Raw genomic sequence first — 19,885 nt, forward strand, 5'->3', positions numbered from 1 at the left:
TATGTCAGACGGAATAAAGAATGTGTGTCTAGTTTTTTTCCCTTCTTTCTCAGCTGAGAAGAGAGGGAAAAGGAGAGAATGTTAGCTTGATGAGTTTATAAAGTTAGGGGAATTACTTAGGTGGCAAATCTAAACAAAGGAATTACATAGGAACATAGGAATGATTTTGTTTTTGTTTTTTCAAATTCAGAAGACTTAAGAGTGATGCTGTTATGTACCATTACTGCATCATTACTGTAAAGGTTGTTGCCAGAAGCCAAAAGCCAGAAAAAGGAAAATTTTACTTCACATGCGAATATGTAATTTTGGAATGGCTGAAAACTATGCTTCTCTAAAAGCAGTAAAAAGAAAAAGATATGTAAGCAGGAAACGACATTGGCCTTTGCTCTAGGATTTTTAGAAGTGGTAATTTTAAATTGTTTTGTTCTTATATCTTTCTTGTTATATATTGGAATTAATCTTTGATAGCTGAAGACAAAGTTTTGAAATGCATCTTCTTAATTATTTTCTCAAATTTGTCTAATTTCATGATGAATTAAAGTTTTTTTAAAATGTTTTTTAAACTGTAATAAGTATAAGTATAATCTTTATTGTCATTGTACTTAAATACAGTGAAATTGGTTTTAACCTCACTGGTGCAAAATTATAACAGAAACAGAAAAAGAAAGAAAAAGGAAAAAAACTAGCATGTGCATGGAAGTGATTGTGGTTGTATTTAAAAGTCTCACAGCCCAAGGATAGAAACTACCTGTAAACTTGTTTGTTCGGCTGGCCATACTTTGATGTTTTCTGCCTGATGGTAGAAGTGCAAAGAGACACTGACCAAGGTGTGAATCATCTCTGAGTATCTTCCTTACTCTGCTAAAGCAGTGAGACCTGCCAATGTCAACCAGTGGTGTTCAAAGGCAACCGATGGTTTCTTGTACCAAATTGATCACTCTCTGTAGTGCCTTCCTGTCCGCAGTTGTTAAACCAGCATGCCATACTGTAATACAATATGTGAGGACACTTTCTATGGTGGACTGATAGAAAGAGGTCATCAGCCGTTGTTCCACCTGATTTTTTTGCAGGACTGTAAGGAAATGAAGTCTCTGTTGGGCCTTTCCAATCACCAGAGACGTGTTGTTTTTCCAGGTGAAATCTTGACTAATAAGCACTCTCAAGAATTTAAAAGAGGAAACCCTCTCCACACAGCTCCCCTCGATATACAGTGGGGCAGGTTCCTCTCTCTGCTTCCGGAAATCTAGCATCATCTCCTTTGTCTTACTAGTGTTTAGATATAAGTTGTTTCTTGAGCACCATGCGGATACCTTCTGGACTTCTTCCCTGTATGCTGATTCGTCCCCTCCAGTTATGAGACCCAGCACTGTTGTGTCATCTGCAAACTTTATTATGATGTTGGATGAATCAGAGGATATGCAGTCATATGTATACAGCGAGTACAGGTATGGGCTGAGCACACAGCCCTGAGGGGAACCTATGCTGAGCTTCAGCGTGAAAGATGTAAAGGACCCAACCCTTACTGTTTGTGGACGATCCGTCAGGAAGTCTTTGATCCATTCACAAGTGAGGGGGGGAAATTCAGGTCAGTTAACTTTTCAATGAGAATTCCTGGTAAGATGGTGTTAAAGGCCCAGCTATAGTCTATAAAAAGCATTCTGACATAATTCCCAGATTTCTCAAGGTGGCTCAGTGCAATATGTAGAGCCGTGGTGATGGCGTCCCCTGTTGACCTGTTGCTTCTATAAGCAAATTGTGTTGATCAAAATTTGGTGAAAGACAGGACCTGAGGTGTAGGACCAGTCTCTCAAAGCACTTCATCACTATAGAAGTCAGTGCAATGGGTCTATAGTCATTCAAGCTTTTATGGCTGCTTTCTTCGGAACTGGGATAATTGTAGCTGCTTTCAAGCATGATGGGACTCTAGCCTGTTGCAGGGAGAGGTTAAAAATCCTTGTCAGGACCCCTGTTAATTGGTCAGCACAGATTTTTACCACTTTCTGTCTGGATCTGCAGCTTTGTTGGGATTTACAGCTTTGTTGGGATTTACAGCCTTCAGCTCAGCTCTCACTTGATGTTCATCCAGGGTGAGTGTTCGGAGGTTAGAGGGCCTTTGGGCTAGAGCTACAGAGACTGATCTTTTAATCTCAAAGAGGGTGAAGAAGCTATATAGCTCCTCTACTAGCAGAGCATTAGGATTGGCTATTTTTTTCGTATTGCCCTTATAATTGGTTAGGTGTTGTAGTCCCTGCCACACCTGTCTTGAGTTATTATCCTTAATTAGTTATTAATCCTTAAAAAACCCTTTAAAAACTAAACCATTACATCATGTTAATTTACATTTGAAATAATTCCCATAATACCAGAGTAATTAACTGCTTTTCCAAATATTTATTTATATTTAGCATGTTAAACTAATTGAGGTGTTAATTAGAAAACATACTTCTATTTTTAAATTGATTAGTGTAGATATTAAGTTACTGCAAAAACATATTTCACCCTAAACTGATCTAAATAGGCCAGTCCTGTATAATGCTTTATCACCATGTTCCAAATTTCAAGTTAAACAAATCATATTTAAGCAATTTATCTATTCTCTATCTTCTAGAGCAGGGTGTAAAACTCAAGGCTAGGGGGCATGGAAACAGCAAAGGACCATGGTACGTCTGCCAGCAAAAATGGGCTCGAACTCCGTTTTCACTGGGAGAGGGTTGCAGGAGGCTGTGGCAGCCAAAAACGGCGCTCGGGGCTCCATTTTTGCTCGGACCACCACAGGCGCCCCCTACAAAACTGATGTTGAGCTGGCCACACCCACCCCAGCAACACCCACCTCATCTCCCCGAGGTCAAACACAATCCTGATGTGGCCCTCAATGAAATTGAGTTTGACACCCCTGCTCTAGAGAGATGTCTTCCCAATTCCAATTGTATTTGTTTATTTATTTGGATATATTGCCCCAATGTCAAGTATTATGTTTATTTCATTCTGCATTTCAAAGATTTTTGTCATACGTAGAAAAAAGCTATTGTATGTTATGAGAAACAAAAGGAAGGGACAATACATTAAGAACAGTTCTGAAGTAATAATCTGTCTACACCGTCTTATGCTTTGAATAGTGAATGGGAAATGTAACAGTCTGTCTTGGTATTTGATATTCTATTCCTTGAGTTGTTCTTTTTGTCACAAGTACCATTTATAATATGTCTCAGACGCTGTGTCTTCTCTCACTTTGTAAAATTTTCAGTACATTGGAGAGCTCAAAGCTCTTTGAAATAGTTTCCCGGAAACGTTCATCCTTTTCCACTCCACTCAAGAGTTCTTCTAAGGTCAGTTCCCCTATTATAAAAACAATATGCACTTCTTTAGAATCAAAGTTTGGTAGACTTTTTCTGTCTTGAATTAGGGAAAACACTCATAACTACTTCTATATTTATTACAGGTAATCCTTGAGTTACAAATGTAATGGATCCTGCCATTACAATCATAATGTTAACTGAATTGTGTTAAATCAATGAGCTCCATCCCTCCTTTCACCGATGCATTTGTTAATTGAATGTGTTGGTTGTTACGAGCACATGAAGTATCTCAGGAGTGGGGAAGATCATGGGAGACCTAGTTGGGGACAAGACCACTGTCTCCAGCACCAAAGGCCTCTCACCACCATTGAGATATCTCATGCTCCTCTTCCCATCCCTTGCGGTCCCCACAACTGCTTGGGCCTTCTTCCCACCTGTCATCAGTCACTCACTTTACTTTGGGAAGATCTCCAGAGCTCAAGTTGTTGTTACAAAGCTGTTTTCCTTAGATCTCACATTTTTACACACACTTCTGTCCTCTTTGGAAAAGTGTTTTGCACGGAGAAAAGAAGAGTATGTAAGAACTATCATGTCTCTGTAGGCTTTGTTTTGTTGTAGCCTTAGCGGTGCCACATGTGCCCACTGCATATTTTCAGCAACAGTTTCCTAACAACCAGAGCAGAAGTGTCATTGCCAGGGTTGCCATAGCCCTCGCAGAGGCATAGGTCGGTGCAGCCTTGGGTGTCAGGCCTTTGTCCAGCCATGCGAAGAAGCCTTGGGTTGGCCCCTCTCCTTCCCCACTGAGCCCCAGCCTCTCTCTCTCAAGTGGACATTACTCTGCCCCACCACTTGTTAGAATGCCAAACTCGCCCAGCGTTTGCCAATTGTCCCACTGCAGAGCTGGATAAAGAAATGGAGAGATTGGTGCACCAGCTGTCCTCTGCCCCTTGCTTGCTGGGTCCCGTCTGGCAGAGATCTGGCAGGCACGGAGAAGCATGTGGGGTCGCTCTGAAAGAGGGGCCCTCTCAATGGTGGGAGCAGTCTGATCTCCTCTGGAGCGCATGCATCAAGCGAAAGGTACAGGGAGCCAGTGCACAAAGCTCTCTTATTTCTTTATCCATCTCCACGGTGATGCAATTAGCAAGATCCAGGCGGGTTCAGAACTCCAGTAATTGACTTGAACTCTGGAAATCTTCCTTAGGTAAGTGAGTGATTGGTGCGGGTACGGAGGAGCATATGGAATGTGGTAGGCTAACCAAAGCAGGCCCAATGTCTGTAGAGACCTGGCAGGGCAGGAATTGGCAGGGAGCATGTTACAGTGGATCTGTGGTTGGGCGAACGACCACTGTGGTGCTGCAACATACTTAACTTTGGAACTGGGTCATAAGTACTTTTGGTGGGAATGTTGCAACTTTGAACCTTCGCTAAGTGAACTGTCATAACTCGAGGACTACATGTATTTGGTAAAAGTAATATAGTTCCCATATAATATCCGTCAAATTGTGGGGAACCAAATATTCCATTCATTTGAAATTCCATTTGAATGCATTTCTGAATCCTACAGTTCCATCTGTAGATTTACATAAGAACTACTTTCTTAGATTAATAGAGCAGACTTCTTCAATCTGTTGCTTTCCACTCCAGATCTGTTGAATGCCATTCTAATAATTAAAGGCCATGGATGTGGAGATCCTAGACTGAGGAAGGCTGGAGAGATACTGCCTAGATATGCACAGCTATATGACTATGCTTCAGAGTGAGGAATGGGGACAGTGAAAATTGGGAAAAGAAACTCTTAAACTCTAAGGAAATATTCAGACAGTTCAAACTCCTTGCTTTCTCAGTATTGTTTTACTGAAACAATAAAAATGCAGAAGAAAAATACATTTGTCTTTGTGGGCCTATCTACTTTGAATCTCAGTTATTAGTTTTATTTTAATGTGTCAAAAGAATGAGTCTCTCATCTTCCTTTAGCTCTGCATATTTATTCTGTTCTGATCAGTTTTATATTGGAAGGAAAAAGCTCTTAGAGACTCAACAGCATATATGAAACTTTTTCTTAAATATTTCTTTTTGGACTTGATTGTTGCTGCTTAGGGAGTTAATGAATATGATGCTGAACTCACAATAAACTGAGATTTATAATTACAAAAGAGCTTAACTGAAATAAAAAGCAGATTTCCCAAAAATACAACCAAGAATATCTTAGTTAACAATGCAACTGAAGAATGCTTGGTAAAATTATCCTGTTCCAACTGGATAAAAATACAGTTTGAAACATTTCAAACATTTTTGATTCTCATGGCAAGATTTAGCTCTTTCCTTCTAAAAAACACAGAACATTTGTATGGTTAAATATATTTATAACTATTTAGCTGCCAATAATCACTTCTGGCAGGGTACCCTGGATCAAATGAAAAAAAATGTTTTGCAAGACAATTAATTACAATGCCGTTAACTTGATAGAATCTCTGTAAAGCAATTTAATAAAATTTGCTCAATAAAGAATTAAAAATAAAGACTTAAATGAACGAACTTGCTGTCTTCTATTTCATCTTGCTGCAAAGTGAGATCAAGCTATACAGTTTGAATGGCTCTTTGAATAAACAAAAACAATTTTTGCTTTGTACAATATACATCATACAGTAATCTTATCTAAATAGATCAATTTCAACCAGCTATGATATTTCTTAAATATGTACATGTGGCTAAGTCTTTATAGTTTTATCAACAGAATGCTTTTACAAAATTGCAATATAATAAAAATAAGGATTTCAAGATTTATTTATTCTTACCATCATTGTTTACATCTATCTTCTGGAAAATCAGGTTTGTCATTTCTTCAGGAGACATCTCTTGGTTGTTACTGATGGTTTGAATAGCCTAAATAAATAAGAATGTAAGAATAACCACATTATATTGCAAATATAAGAGGTAACTTTTGTATACCATGCATTTGAGGCAAATTAGAAAAGTATTCCAGTTATATCAACACTAGTCACGTTATTTAAAAGACTCTAAAACTTTAGAGACTTATTAACATATCAAGTTTATGTTAAAATGCTTATCACAGTGTTTTGATATTTTTTAAAAAACTATTAATACTATTCCTACGGCTTTTAATTTTTCATTGCAGCTGAAGAAATGAAGATGATGACTGAATGTCTTAGTATTGATTTGATTTTATTATATTTATATGCTGCCCTTTTCCTCCGAAGGGGACTCAGGGCGGCTCACAATTCAAATCAGGGAAGGGGGGTACAAACACAAAATAAAAAGACGAAACGTAACAATACATAATTTAAAAACACAACAGTCATACCATTCGAGACGGGGGCAACAGCTCTTTAGCCCCAGGCCTGTCGGAACAGCCAGGTTTTAAGGGCTTTGCGGAAGGCCTGGAGGGTGGTGAGGGTTTGAATCTCCACGAGGAGTTCGTTCCAGAGGGTCGGAGCAGCCACAGAGAAGGCTCTCCTCCGGGTAGTCGCCAGTCGGCATTGGCCGGCGGATGGAATTCGGAGGAGGCCTAATCTGTGGGATCTAATCGGTTTATTGGAGGTAATTGGCAGCAGGTGTTCTCTCAAGTACCCAGGTCCAATACCCTGAAGGGCTTTAGGGCTTATCAATGTAGAAACACCATTTGTTTATTAAAATACTATATGTGGAGGAACCTATGGAGATGACCCAGAAGCTACAGCTAGCAGATCAAAAGTATTCTGACAGGGTAACATTTCCTCTAAAATCACTACACTAATTACTAGTAACCTTAACGGGCCAGTTCAGAATACTGTCCAATACCTATGAAGTCTTCCATAGTTATAGCAGCAATATTTATTAGATAATTGCATGCTAACATTGAATCTGTCCCTTGAGAGTACCTTCTAAAGCTACCCCAACTTCAGAGGTCGGCAGATATACAGAACCCTTTGAAATGCTTATCATATTTACATTTGCTTAGCTCTATCTCTTTACAATTCATATATTGGTCTATACCAGGGATGTCAAACTCCATTTCATTGAGGGCCATATCAGGATTGTGTTTGACCTTGAGGGCTGGGGTGTGTGGCCAGGCAGGATGTGGCCAGCTCAACCACTTATCGAGGCTTCATTTATGGCTGTGTTGGCCTCCTGCAGCCCTCTGTCAGTAAAATCAGCTCGGAGGAAATACAAGGGGGGAAGGAATCCGTTGTACCCGCAAGGGAGATTTGCGTGACAGTAAATGGAATGTTTCATTGGAAGTCGGGAAGAAATGGGCCATTTCGATATTTAAAGTTTAAATCTAGAAATCAGGGGTTCTAGTTTTGGGTACCACAAGTTCCCCCTGTGGCTTGTGCAGACAAAGTGAGGATCAGACTCTTGAGCTCTTTCTCTGCCTGTAACCAGGTTTTTAAAAACGGGGATCCTCCGGGTCCCACATCCTGGAGTTCTGCCTACAGTTTGGGAAATAGCTGATTGCCACTTCCTTTGAAAAGACATTTTTTTCTGGTATCACTTCATCAAGCCCATCCATCACATTAAGAATTTACTGAACAGTGAAATAGTTACTAAATTTTACTGAGTTTACTAAATTACTAGTTACTAAGATTCTGATAAATGACTATCAGACTTTGAAAACCTGGTATCACTGGATCATGTTCAACAATTTTGTTGAATTAACATTAATAAAAAGGTTTTAAATTGGATTTTGAATAATATAGCAGATTTTTATATACCGCTTCATAGGGCTTTCAGCCCTCTCTAAGCGGTTTACAGAGTCAGCATATTGCCCCCAACAACAATCCGGGTCCTCATTTTACCCACCTCGGAAGGATGGAAGGCTGAGTCAACCCTGAGCCAGTGAGATTTGAACCGCTGAACTGCTGATCTAGCAGTCAGCTGAAGTGGCCTGCAGTACTGCACTCTACCCACTGCGCCACCTCGGCTCTTCCAATGTGCAATTAATTGTTACAGTTTTGAATTTTACTGTAACTATCTTCCTTCAGTCGTGCAAACCGTCCAGTCACATGACCCCCCAGCCACGCCCACAAAGCCACGCCCATAGAACCAGTAGTAAAAAAAAAATGAATTCCACCACTGGGTGGGGGGCACTGAGGATCAGTTTGTAGCACCAAGGGGGCGGTGGACTGAAAAAGTTTGGGAACCTCTGGTTTAGGATATAAAAAATACATTAAGTAATTTTAAGTAGTTTTCTTGTCCTGCTATTATAGAACAGTCACTCATACAAACATCAGGAGCTTCACCAAATCTTAGTTTTTCCTTCTTAAATGTTCACTCATTGTTTATGATTATTTGAACAAGAAACTGTCTATCTGCCTATTAAAGAACTGAGAGTTGACCATAATTTGTCCCAGGACCTATCATATTGTGGGGGTTTTCTTTTAATTTAAGTCTTAAATTGGATATTCTACAAAAGAAATTAGATTAACTGTTACCCTAAGTGGTACAACATTTTTTTTAGGAGAGATCTAAGACAGCTAGATTGGACAGGCCTTAGTCTTATATATAGCAATAGTAATTAGACTTATATACTGCTTCACAGTGCTTTACAGCCCTCTCCAAGCAGTTTACAGAGTCAGCTCTTTGATATATAGGAAGGCTTTTTCTTTGGTAAAAAGGCTTAGGAATTATGAAAATAATATAGGGAGTTTTAATTTTTATGGCTGAACAGTTATTCTGTTCGCAAATATATGATTAAGAATTCTCTGCCTTGCCCTTTCATATCTATTTAAAGCAGAAAGAATGATAGTAATGGAGATACTGGGTACCTGGTATAAGAATAAACACATAAAAGTTGCATTTCCGCCCTAGTTTCTTTGAATATGTAAAACAACTGTTACTCAGTTTCTCCCATGAACAATGAAACTCTTGCCCCACCTACAGTTCAGTCCTTTCCACCACTGTGGTTCATCTCTCTAAATGTGCTAAATGTTTAGTTGTGACTTGGCACTTCCTTGGCTAAAACAGCTCCTTTCCATCTGCATCTCTATAACTGTCTGGTTTGGTTCTGCAACCCAACAAGACAGACGGATTTCAGAGGATAATTAGAACTGCAGAAAAAATTACTACCAACCTCCCTTCCATGCAGGACCTATATACTACACAAATCAAAAAGAGGGCTGTGGAAATATTTCCAGACTCCTCACATCCTGGACATAAATTGTTTCAAGTCCTATCCTCAAAACGATGCTATAGAGCACTGCACACAGAACAACTAAACACAAGAACACCATCACACTGCTAAACAAATAATTCCCTCAACCCTGTCAAACTAAGTCTGCATTACTATTACTATTAATCTCATCATTCATATCACCTATCTCCTCCCACTTATGACTGTAACTTTGTTGCCTATATCCTTATGATTTATATTGATTATTTCCTAGTGTGATTTGATTGCTTATTTGTACCCTATGACTATCATTAAGTGTTATACCTTATGATTCATGACAAATGTATCTTTTCTTTTATGTACACTGAGAACAATAGCAATAGCAGTTAGACATATACCACTTCATAGGGCTTTCAGCCCTCTCTAAGCGGTTTACAGAGTCAGCATATTGCCCCCAACAACAATCCGGGTCCTCATTTTACCCACCTCGGAAGGATGGAAGGCTGAGTCAACCCTGAGCTGGTGAGATTTGAACAGTCGAACTGCAGAACTGCAGTCAGCTGAAGTAGCCTGCAGTACTGCATTTAACCACTGCGCCACCTCGACTCTGTACCAAAGACAAATTCCTTGTGTGGCCAATAAAGAATTCTATTCTATTCTATTTTTTCAGTGCTATTGCGCTAGATTACTCCTCCAAAATACCAACAGCCGATAGCAGCTTTGGATAATTTCAGTCTCATCTAATGGAAGTGGGGAAAGCTCAGTGTAGATACATATTGCCTTTGTCACTGGGACAGCAAAGAAATCATGTGACAATTTGGCCATATATTTATTACAACAGTCAAAACACCAGTATATTCTCAGTATGAAACTTGTAGAATGACATCCTTGCTAATTAGTGCGTTTACTCACCATTAACATACTTATTACTTCTTTTTTGTCAATTGTTCCACTCCCGTCAAGATCATAAAGTTTAAAATACCATTTCAGTTTTTGGTCAATTTTCCCTCGTATCACCAGATTTATAGCAGCTAAAAGCTCCAAATAGTCAATAAATCCATCCTTTAAAACAAACAAACAAACAAACAAACAAACAAACAAACAGGTGAATATATTTGCAAAGTATATGAAATTGCATTTATTTTGACACTATTAATAGGATAACTAGCTGCAAAAATAATTAAGGATATTTTGATAACTTCCTCATCCTGTCAACTTTCTTGCTGCAGAAGAGTCTTTCCCACTCATAAATAAGGAAAAATATTAGTAGAAGGCCAGAAACAGAAAACAACTCACTGTATAACCATAGATCATGAGAATAATAATAATGTGGTACGGAGACTTCCTCTCTGTATCACCACTTCAGACTGCTCACCAGGTTTTAAAAAATAGAAGTGGTAAACTTCGGAAACGTCACTGCTGTTACAGCAAACCAGAACCGTTCATTATGAAAACGGCAGTTCCACATCAAGAACAGTTTCTAGCCACTGAGAACAGTCTCACTGCCTCAGTCTGCTGCAGCTCAAATTTCTGTGAAGACAATTTTACAAAAAGCATGTTGACAGTATTCTAAGGGATGCTAGCAGAGCGTGAGGTTGATAGCAGTTGATTTCTGCATGTGAAAAACAGCAATGTTTGAGTTGTTCATCTCTTTTCTTGAAAAAACTAGTCATATCAGGATGTCGGAATTTTCACAAAAAGAAGAGCATAGAGCTGAGGGAAAATGACCTATCCTTATTCAGTGACTGGTTCCACCACAAATCCGCGAAGCCCTTATCCGCGGAGACATAAGCGCGAAGATTAATTCGCGCCGTTCAAAGCGCTAAGGAAAAACGCGACCCTACCGCGATGACATAATCGCGGAGGGCAAATCCGCGCATTCCCAAGCACTCAGTACCCTAAACCTAACCCTAAACCTAACCCTAAAACAAACCCTAAAACAAACCCCTAAACCTAATCCTAACTCATACCTTAATGGAAATCGGCTTTCTGCCGCGGCGCCGTTTTAAAGCGCCCTTCTGTTGCCGCGCTGTTGTCGCGGCAGTGATGACGCACGATGATGACGTTGCGGCTTTAGCGACACACTTATGTCTCCGCGGATAAGGGCTTCACGGTTTTGTCGTGCCACGTCAGTGACTATGGGTGCCTGCTTTGCAAGAAAGAGGAACCCTGAATAATAGAAATTGTTGGGTTGAGGGCAGGACATATGAAGGAGCTGATTTAGGGACACAGTTTGACAAGTGATATAGGTGTTTAAACAAAGGAAAATGTATTGGCAAAGCAAAGCTGGTGAGAATTCCATTGTTAAGAGGATGGATAACTGATCTCTCACCTATTTCCTAGATCAGGGGTGTCAAACCTGATTTCATTGAGGGCCATATGAAGGTTGCGTTTGACCTTGGAGGCCCAGAAGGGTGTGGCCAAGGTGGACGTGGCCACAGTGTGCATAACTTGGGACCCTCCTTTCCTTCCTTCCCTCCCTCCTTTTCTTCTTTTCTTTTTTCTTCCCTCTTCATTTTCCTTCCTTCCTTCCCTTCTTTCCTTATTTTTCCTTCCTTGCTGTCTTCCCATCTTCCCTCTTTCCCTTTCTTGTTTGCTGTCCCTTCTTGCATGTTTAGTTTGTTTTGATATTCCTCTGCCAGCAAAAACTGAGCTTGGGGAGGTGAGTGTGCCCCCCCACCCCATTTTTGTGGCAGAGGCACCGTGGGGCAGTCCTTTGCTGTTTCCAGGCTGGCCCTGCGGGCCAGATCTAAGCATCCTATGGGCCGGATCTGGACCACTGGCCTTGAGTTTGACACCCCTGTCCCAGATGAACTTATATTAGGTGAGGAATGTTCATTATTTTCTTTCTGATAGGATTAAAAGGCTTTTTTGGCAGCAGAAACAGCCATGTTTGAGTTTTGCATTAGGCAGGGATGTGGAAGAGTTTGAAGAAGACTTTGTAGCTTTATTATTATTATTACTATCCATCACAATTGATTCAATACTTTTGATTTATTTTATTTTCAGGCATTTGTTATCCTATCCTATCTGTGCTTATTCTAAAAAAAGGTTCCAAGCTATTCTCTTAAAATGTACTCACATATAAAGATATATAAAGCTACCATTGCAACTTCACTGCAATACGTTGATGAGAAAGATGCAGAGTAGGGCAACAATAGGTAAATGGAAAAACTAAGGCTTGAATACACAGCCAAGCACTGGGTCATAAATCTCAGAAACAAAAGAAGAAAGCATGAGGCCCAGGTGGAAATCAGAGTTTAACAGGAAAAAACAACAAAGAGGCCAATGGATGGTACTGCTCAAAATCTCAGATATTTCTATCCCAAAGGACAGCATGAAAAATTAACAGGATCTGTACAAATAAACAGGATCTCTATAAAACGTAGAGAGCCTAATTCAGAAATAGGAATATGTGATTGTTATCACTGAAATGTTATGGGCTGATATTCACGACTGGCACACGACACTGGAAAGCTACTACAGGCAGTTCTCGACCTATGACCACAACTGAGCCCAAAATTATTGTTGCTAAGTGCAACATTTGTTCAATGAATTTTGCCCCATTTTACGACTTTTTACGCCACAGTTGTTAACTCAATCATTGCAGTTCTTAAATTAGTAACACGGTTGTTAAATGAATGTCACTTCCCCCTTGACTGTTGGAAGGTCACAAAAGGGGATCACATGAACTTTGGATACTGCAACCGTCATAAACACGAGTCAGTTGCCAAACATCTGAATTTTGAACACGTGACTAAGGGGATGCTGCAAGGGTTGTAAGTGAAAAACGGTCATAAGTCACTTTTTTTTCAGTTGTAACTTTGAAGGGTCACTAAGTGAGCTGTTGTAAGTTGACCTGTACTTGTGCAAAAGGACCAGATCCAACAGAGGGAGGAGGGGTGCTGCACAATATGCAAGGAAAAATATATTTGCATATATCTGTTTGAAACAATATTGGGATAAAAGTGAAACAAAAAGAATACTGTTGTAGTTTATTATATGCTCCTGTAGCAAGCATATAATATGCAGATACAGATAAGATTTTTCTGCATCCGATGATGTTTTTCAAAGAGGAATGTGAATAGTAATACTGGGAATTGCACTTGCTCAAATGTTTGCTGGAAATAATTCTACCAAAATTCCTTTTTCCGCTTGTTGAAACTTCATTTATCAAACTGTTGAAAAAGCAGCTCTATGCATCCATATTTCTCAGAAATATGTTACAGTGAATTTTAAAACACTTACTTCTGTGGAAGCAAGTGTTTTATTTTGTACTCACCTACTCTAGTAACCTAGAATTGGTCAAGTAACAGCCCAGGATGGATTGTACTGGGATCTTTATTTTCAGGTCTTTTAAAGTCTATTGTTTGCTGGACCAAATTGCCTTGGGCAATGCTAATTTACAAACTGCCATCTAAGTATTTGTTTCTTTGATTTGTATCCTCTTTCATTTGGAGTATCCTTCTCTTTTTATTTTAGAATGTAGGTATGTAGTGCCATGTGGTCATTTTGTTTTTCAGATATAATTCCTGAGATCTCTTTTCTTCAATGCTGTCTCTGGTTCTTTTGGAAGAATAATTTTTGTTTAAATCATAGTAGACAGGTTAGAAGCAATCTCATTGAATTTGGTGGGAAATTCACTTGCAGGATTAAATCCTTAGCAATAAAATGTATAGCAAAAATAGCTTTTTATCTAATACATATAAATTAGATGACATCTTGGATATAAAAAAGAAATGATTGATTCCATAGAAACACCATTGTGTTACAGTTGAAATTGTTCAATTCTGGATATTGATAAAGTCCAAAACAAATTTGTCAACAATTTGCAAAGACGTATGTAAGCATGGCTGCACAAACAGTTGCATTCATGCAAGTTATGTGTATGAGGCAGTAAAGGAGAATACTCAAAAAGTGGCTATGATGTATAGTTTAATCAGAATAAAACAATCGTGTTTTAATAGTATATAAGCACATAAACTATTCTGACAGGCATGGAAAAGGATACAATTTGTGCCTCCCCTCATTGAATTTAAATTTAAATATTTACAGTTAAACATTTTTAAATTTCTTTTATCAAATCGTTTCTGATAAAAGAATTGAGGTGGTGCAGTGGTTAGAGTGCAGTACTGCAAGCTACTTCAGCTGACTGCTAGCTGCAGTTCGGCAGTTCAAATCTCACCAGCTCAAGGTTGACTCAATCTTCCTGCCTTCCGAGGTGGGTAAAATGAGGATCCAGATTGTTACAGATTGCTGACTCTGTAAACCACTAAAGAGGGCTGTAAAAGCACTCTGAAGTGGTATAGAAGTTTAAATACTATTGCTAAGTACTATTTTGAGGATTTCTACCATTTTTGTGAATTCCTTTGAATTCTTAAGAGATTATAGAAATAATAGTGAGAATAGTTTAAACCATCAATACTATTGGTCTGATACATAGAGCAGCTGGGAACGGCGATCCTGCAACTTCTGAAAAATTGAAAAGATCTCTTTCAGGTGCAGGAAAGGATGCTTTTTCCCATTACAGCATGCATGAAGTCAATTAGAATGTTGAATGCACAGCTTTTAAAGCTACCTTCCCCCAAAAGATTGATGTTAATCAGCATCATCTTCAGCAAACTGCACGGACGCCAAAATGATCATTTTGTGTGCTTTGTCTTCACTTAACAACTGCTCTATTTAGCAACCATTCAAAATCACACAAAAAATGTAACCTCATACTTTCAACTACCTTAGTGCCCCTTAGTCATGTCATCATTTGCAAGCTTGACAGTCAGCTTTCAGCAAGTAGATTAAATAGAGAAGCTGGCAGTGAAATTGCAAGTCATAGATAAGTATTGTCTTGCTTAACAACTATATCATTTAGTGACATTATTGCTAGCCCCAATTAAGGTTGTTTAGTGGGTAGTACCTAGAGGTATAGACTATTAACTATTTGTTCATTATTGCTTTTTAATTAATATCAAAAATAGAAATAAAAAGGAAAAACAAAAATATTAATGACAAAGGTCAAAGAACACATAAATAGTTCTTCAATTAAACAGTTTAGAAAACTAAAACAAAGAAAAACATAGTATGATATGCCTAACTGTAAAATGTTATAGTCTATATATACTCATATAATGCAAATATTAATCTAGTACACATATACAGTGTTTCTAAAACATTTATACAACTATCTTTTTTTCAACTTATACCCTGCATAAATGAGTCCCATATTTCATTTTCTATAAAAAGTCCATGTCTAAAAGCAATCCACTCATAAGTGGTAAGTGCAATCATGTCTTTAATAAGCCAATTACATTTTATTGTTAATAATTGTATGCATGAATCTTTTTCACTTTATGTATTAGAAATTATAATCAATTTAAAATATACTTTATTCAAATAAGCCAAAATTAGAAATCACTAATGTTGTCCTAGCGAAGTGAATGATAACAAAAATTAATCAATTTATCTTAAGACAAACATCAAATTACGTTCATTGGAAATGTAAGCTGCAGGAAGAGTCTGAGAAATTTTCACATTAAATTAAATGTTAGTCTCCTGCTCAAATGCAGCAATGTAATAGGCTAGTGCAGCGATGGCGAACCTTTTTTGGCTTGCATGCCATAAGGGGGTGGATCACAGCGGGGTTGTGCGCAGGTGTGCCGCACCCATAATGCAACGCACAACCCCTGCAGCATCCCCCCCAGCCCCCAGCAGCACTCTATAAGCCTCCATAAGGCTATGCATGCATTTTTTTGGACAAAAAATGGGCCATATTTTGCTTCTTTTTGGCCCCCCACCCCTGAGGAACACTCTACAAGCCTCCCAAAGCTATTTATGCCTTTTATTTGAAAAAAATGGGCCTGTTTTCATGAAAAACGGGCCGTTTTGGGGAGGTTTGCAGAGTGCAAAAAGATTTTCCCCCCTTTTGGAAAGCTCTTTAACTGATTGATGAGAATTAGATTGATCAAGTGTTCTGCCAGCAGAAAGTCTTAGGTGCTCCAGATTGTCAGCGATCTCCTCCAGCACATGAATAAATACACCTGGAAACATCTACCTACCTACTCTCTCTCCCTACCTACCTACTGTATTTCTCTCTCCCCCCTATCTACCTACCTGTTCTGACCCCCCTTGTCCCAGACCAAAGCATGTCGAGCCAAATATACTTTAAGGAATTTATTAAAAGACAGACAGGTCCTTGGCAGCAAACCAGCACAGATAAGCCTTGGCAGCAATCCAGCACAGATAAGCCTTGGCAGAAATCCAGCCTGCCAAGCTAGCCACAAAAGTTCTCCAACTTTTAGTCAATGCGTTGACTCCTGCAAAAGGGGCGTGTGCACAAGCATTCCTCTTATAGTCTTGAGAGGAGCCTAATTACCACCAGCTGAGTGCAATTACCTCCTGTAACTGCGCAACTGTTCCTTACCCCTATTAGCTCTTCAGTGCCGGGCATCCAGGAACAACTCACTGCTGACGTCCGGATCACACTCCCTTGTCTCCTCCCCACTGGTCCAAGGATCAGGTGCCTCCTGGTGGCCAACCAGCCTCTCTGCGCCCTGCTCGGAATCGGAACCCTGTCCAGGGTCCTCCAAAGCTGACTCATAGGGCCCCTCGCTGTCAGACTGGTGGCAGCTTCAATGGCTCCTGCTGGGCCACAACACCTACCTATTCTCTCTCACCCTACCTCTCTACTGCATTTCTCTCCATCTACCTACCAACCTACCTACTCTCTCTCTCTTCCTACCTACTGTATTTCTCTCTATATATTTCTCTCTCTACCTACCTACTGTATTTCTATCTCTCCCCCTCTCTCTTTCTCTCTCTCTATCCCTCTACCTACCAACCTACCCACTCTATCTCTCTCTCCCTACCTTACTGTATTTCTCTATCTTTTTCTATTTCTCTCTATCCCTCTACCTACCTACCTACCCTTTTCTCTCCCCCTACCTACTGTATTTCTCTCTCTCTCTCTCTATCCCTTTATCTATCTATCTACCTACCTAACTACTCTCACTCTCCCTCCCTCCCTACTGTTTCTCTCTCTCTCCCCCCTTTATCTTCCTACATACCTACCTACCTACTCTCTACCTACCTATCTAGTGTATTTCTCTCTTTCTCTCTCCCCCTCCCTACCAACCTACCTACTCTATTTCTCTCTCTACCTACCTACTATCTCTCTCTTTATCCCTCTCCCTACCAACCTATCTATTCTCTCTCTCTCTCCCTACCTTTCTACTGTATTTCTCTCTATTTCTCTCTCTATCCCTCTATCTACCTACCTACACTATTTCTCTCCCCCTATCTACTGTATTTCTCTCTCTCTCTCTCTATACATATATATACATATATATATACATATATACATACATACATACATACATACATACATATATATATATTCTCTCTCTCTCTCTCTCCCTTTACCTACCTACCTACAACTACTCTCTCCCTCTCCCTACATACCAACTGTATTTCTCTCTCTTTCTCTCCCTCTCTATCCCTTTCTACCTACCTACTTTTTAAAAAAAATTGCCTCTTCAAAACCTTGGTGAGTCTTACACTCTGGTGCGTCTTATACTCCGAAAAATACGGTAAACTGTTTTTCCAGTTTCCTACCTGGAAACCCTTCCCAGGATTTCTGCAATTGTTTCAGTGCTAAGAAAAAGTAATAACAGCTGTGGTTCATATGAGTCACATTATTTTGACCACTAAAGAATTAGTGGTATTAATTTTTCTGCTGAAGTTCTGCTTTTTTAAAGCTCTTCTCATTACAAAGTACTATATGCTAAGATCAATTTCTAAAATTCTATTGTCACATTTTCCAAAAGGGAAAAAATAGTGAGTAAATCACGTATACTATAAGTCTCAGTGAAAGCAGTATAGTTGCTGGGCCTGTGAAAAAACTGCTCACAAGTCTAGTTTATATTAAAAGCTATTTGGTTAATTGTATTTTTAAATAATAATGGTTGACATTATTGTTTTGTAATTTGCCTGAGCTAAGATTACACTTGACTTTAGCCAAAAGGCTGACATTAATAATCCCCCAAAGTACAAGCCAACCACTAATTCCTACAAACTTAATATGCCTAGGTTTTTTCAGGGAGACTATTAAATAAAGTTTTATGATATATTAAGTATGATGAAAGAAACTGCCACAAATAAATTGAAAATAAGCAAATTCTTTTTAAAGTGTATCATTAAGAGAGAAAGCAAATATAAAACAAGTGAGTAAATATGCGAATACATTTAGAATCTTATTTCAAAAAGAATATTGTATAGTAGTTATTGGATAGAAATAGAAAAAGATAAATAAAATTGTAGTAATAAAATATAAAAACAACTGGGCATGCAACATTAGTAAAAGGACCAAAGGACCTATTATAGAAGAATGATATATGTATGGTGGCTCCAAAATTTCAAAGAATGTGACATTCATGAAGATTAATAATATTGATGCATATTGATTTTAATAGTTAATAGCTCCATCATACCCCCTCGAAAATTGAAGGCACAAAGCTGGCATATTAAAGACAGCAATCTGGTAGGTACATCTTAATTCTGTGCATCTCACAGATAATATTGTATAAACAAAACAAAAGTATGAGATATCAAGATAACTATCAGAGCTATAACATATATTTTAATCACTGATAAATTAAAATCCTGTTGAACAGGCATATATACTCTTAGCTACATTTATATCTTGAAGAATCAATTTGGAAGGAATTGTAAAACAAATGTCAGACTTAAGATGCTAAAATGTTTTGTATACAATAAATGAAAAACGGCATACAATTACCTAAAACTATGCACTATAGAAACAACTCTTACCTTATTTGTATCAAAAATATTGAATACTTTCTCAACATAATTATTTGCTTGCATAGATGCATTTTCAAGGCCAAGGACCTTCTTGCATTCATACATGGTGAGTTGTCCAGATGGGCATTCTTTCATGAATTTTGCATACCACTGGTAATTTTCCATAGCACTGATTTCCTCTATTGATTCATTGGCACCCATTTGGAGGCAATTAATCTATCCTTCTGTCTTGTTTCTGCGAATACTTTCCTTCACTGCAGTGGCTCAAATTTAACTGGAGTAGAAGGAACTGCAACACACGTAACAACTGTAAGCATCTTAAGATAACTATAGATTTAGTTTAAGTAAAAATAGAAGTGGGATTACCTTCAGCTCTACCAGTTAATATACCGTAGGAGTATAAGATGCACTGAAATATACCGGAGTATAAGACGCACCAAGGTTTTGAAAAGGCAATTTTTTTAAAAAAGTAGGTAGGTAGATAGAGGAAGAGAAGAAAGATATATATATATATATATATATATATATATATATATATATATATATATATATATATATATATATATATATATATATATATATATATAGAGAGAGAGAGAGAGAGAGAGAGAGAGAGAGAGAGAGAGAGAGAGAGAGAGAGAGAGAGAGAGAGAGAGAGAGAGAGAGA

The 19,885-nt window shown here is 38.5% G+C and overlaps 1 protein-coding gene across 1 annotated transcript; it reads right to left on the minus strand.

The window, feature by feature from the left end:
* Positions 1 to 2,371: 2,371 nt before the first annotated feature.
* On the minus strand, positions 2,372 to 19,465 carry GUCA1C (guanylate cyclase activator 1C). The gene is made up of 4 exons (XM_087721436.1): positions 19,228 to 19,465; positions 10,318 to 10,467; positions 6,092 to 6,179; positions 2,372 to 3,336 (listed from the first exon to the last, which is right to left on the minus strand). The coding sequence occupies exons 1-4, from the start codon at positions 19,417 to 19,419 to the stop codon at positions 3,206 to 3,208; spliced, it is 561 nt and encodes a 186-aa protein (XP_087577562.1). The 5' UTR covers positions 19,420 to 19,465; the 3' UTR covers positions 2,372 to 3,205.
* Between the last annotated feature and the right edge of the window lie 420 nt (positions 19,466 to 19,885).

This window comes from Thamnophis sirtalis, unplaced genomic scaffold (assembly GCF_051295495.1).
Source record: "Thamnophis sirtalis isolate CommonGarterSnake01/CBP01778 unplaced genomic scaffold, rThaSir2_p1.2 scaffold_8, whole genome shotgun sequence".
NCBI lineage: Eukaryota > Metazoa > Chordata > Lepidosauria > Squamata > Natricidae > Thamnophis > Thamnophis sirtalis.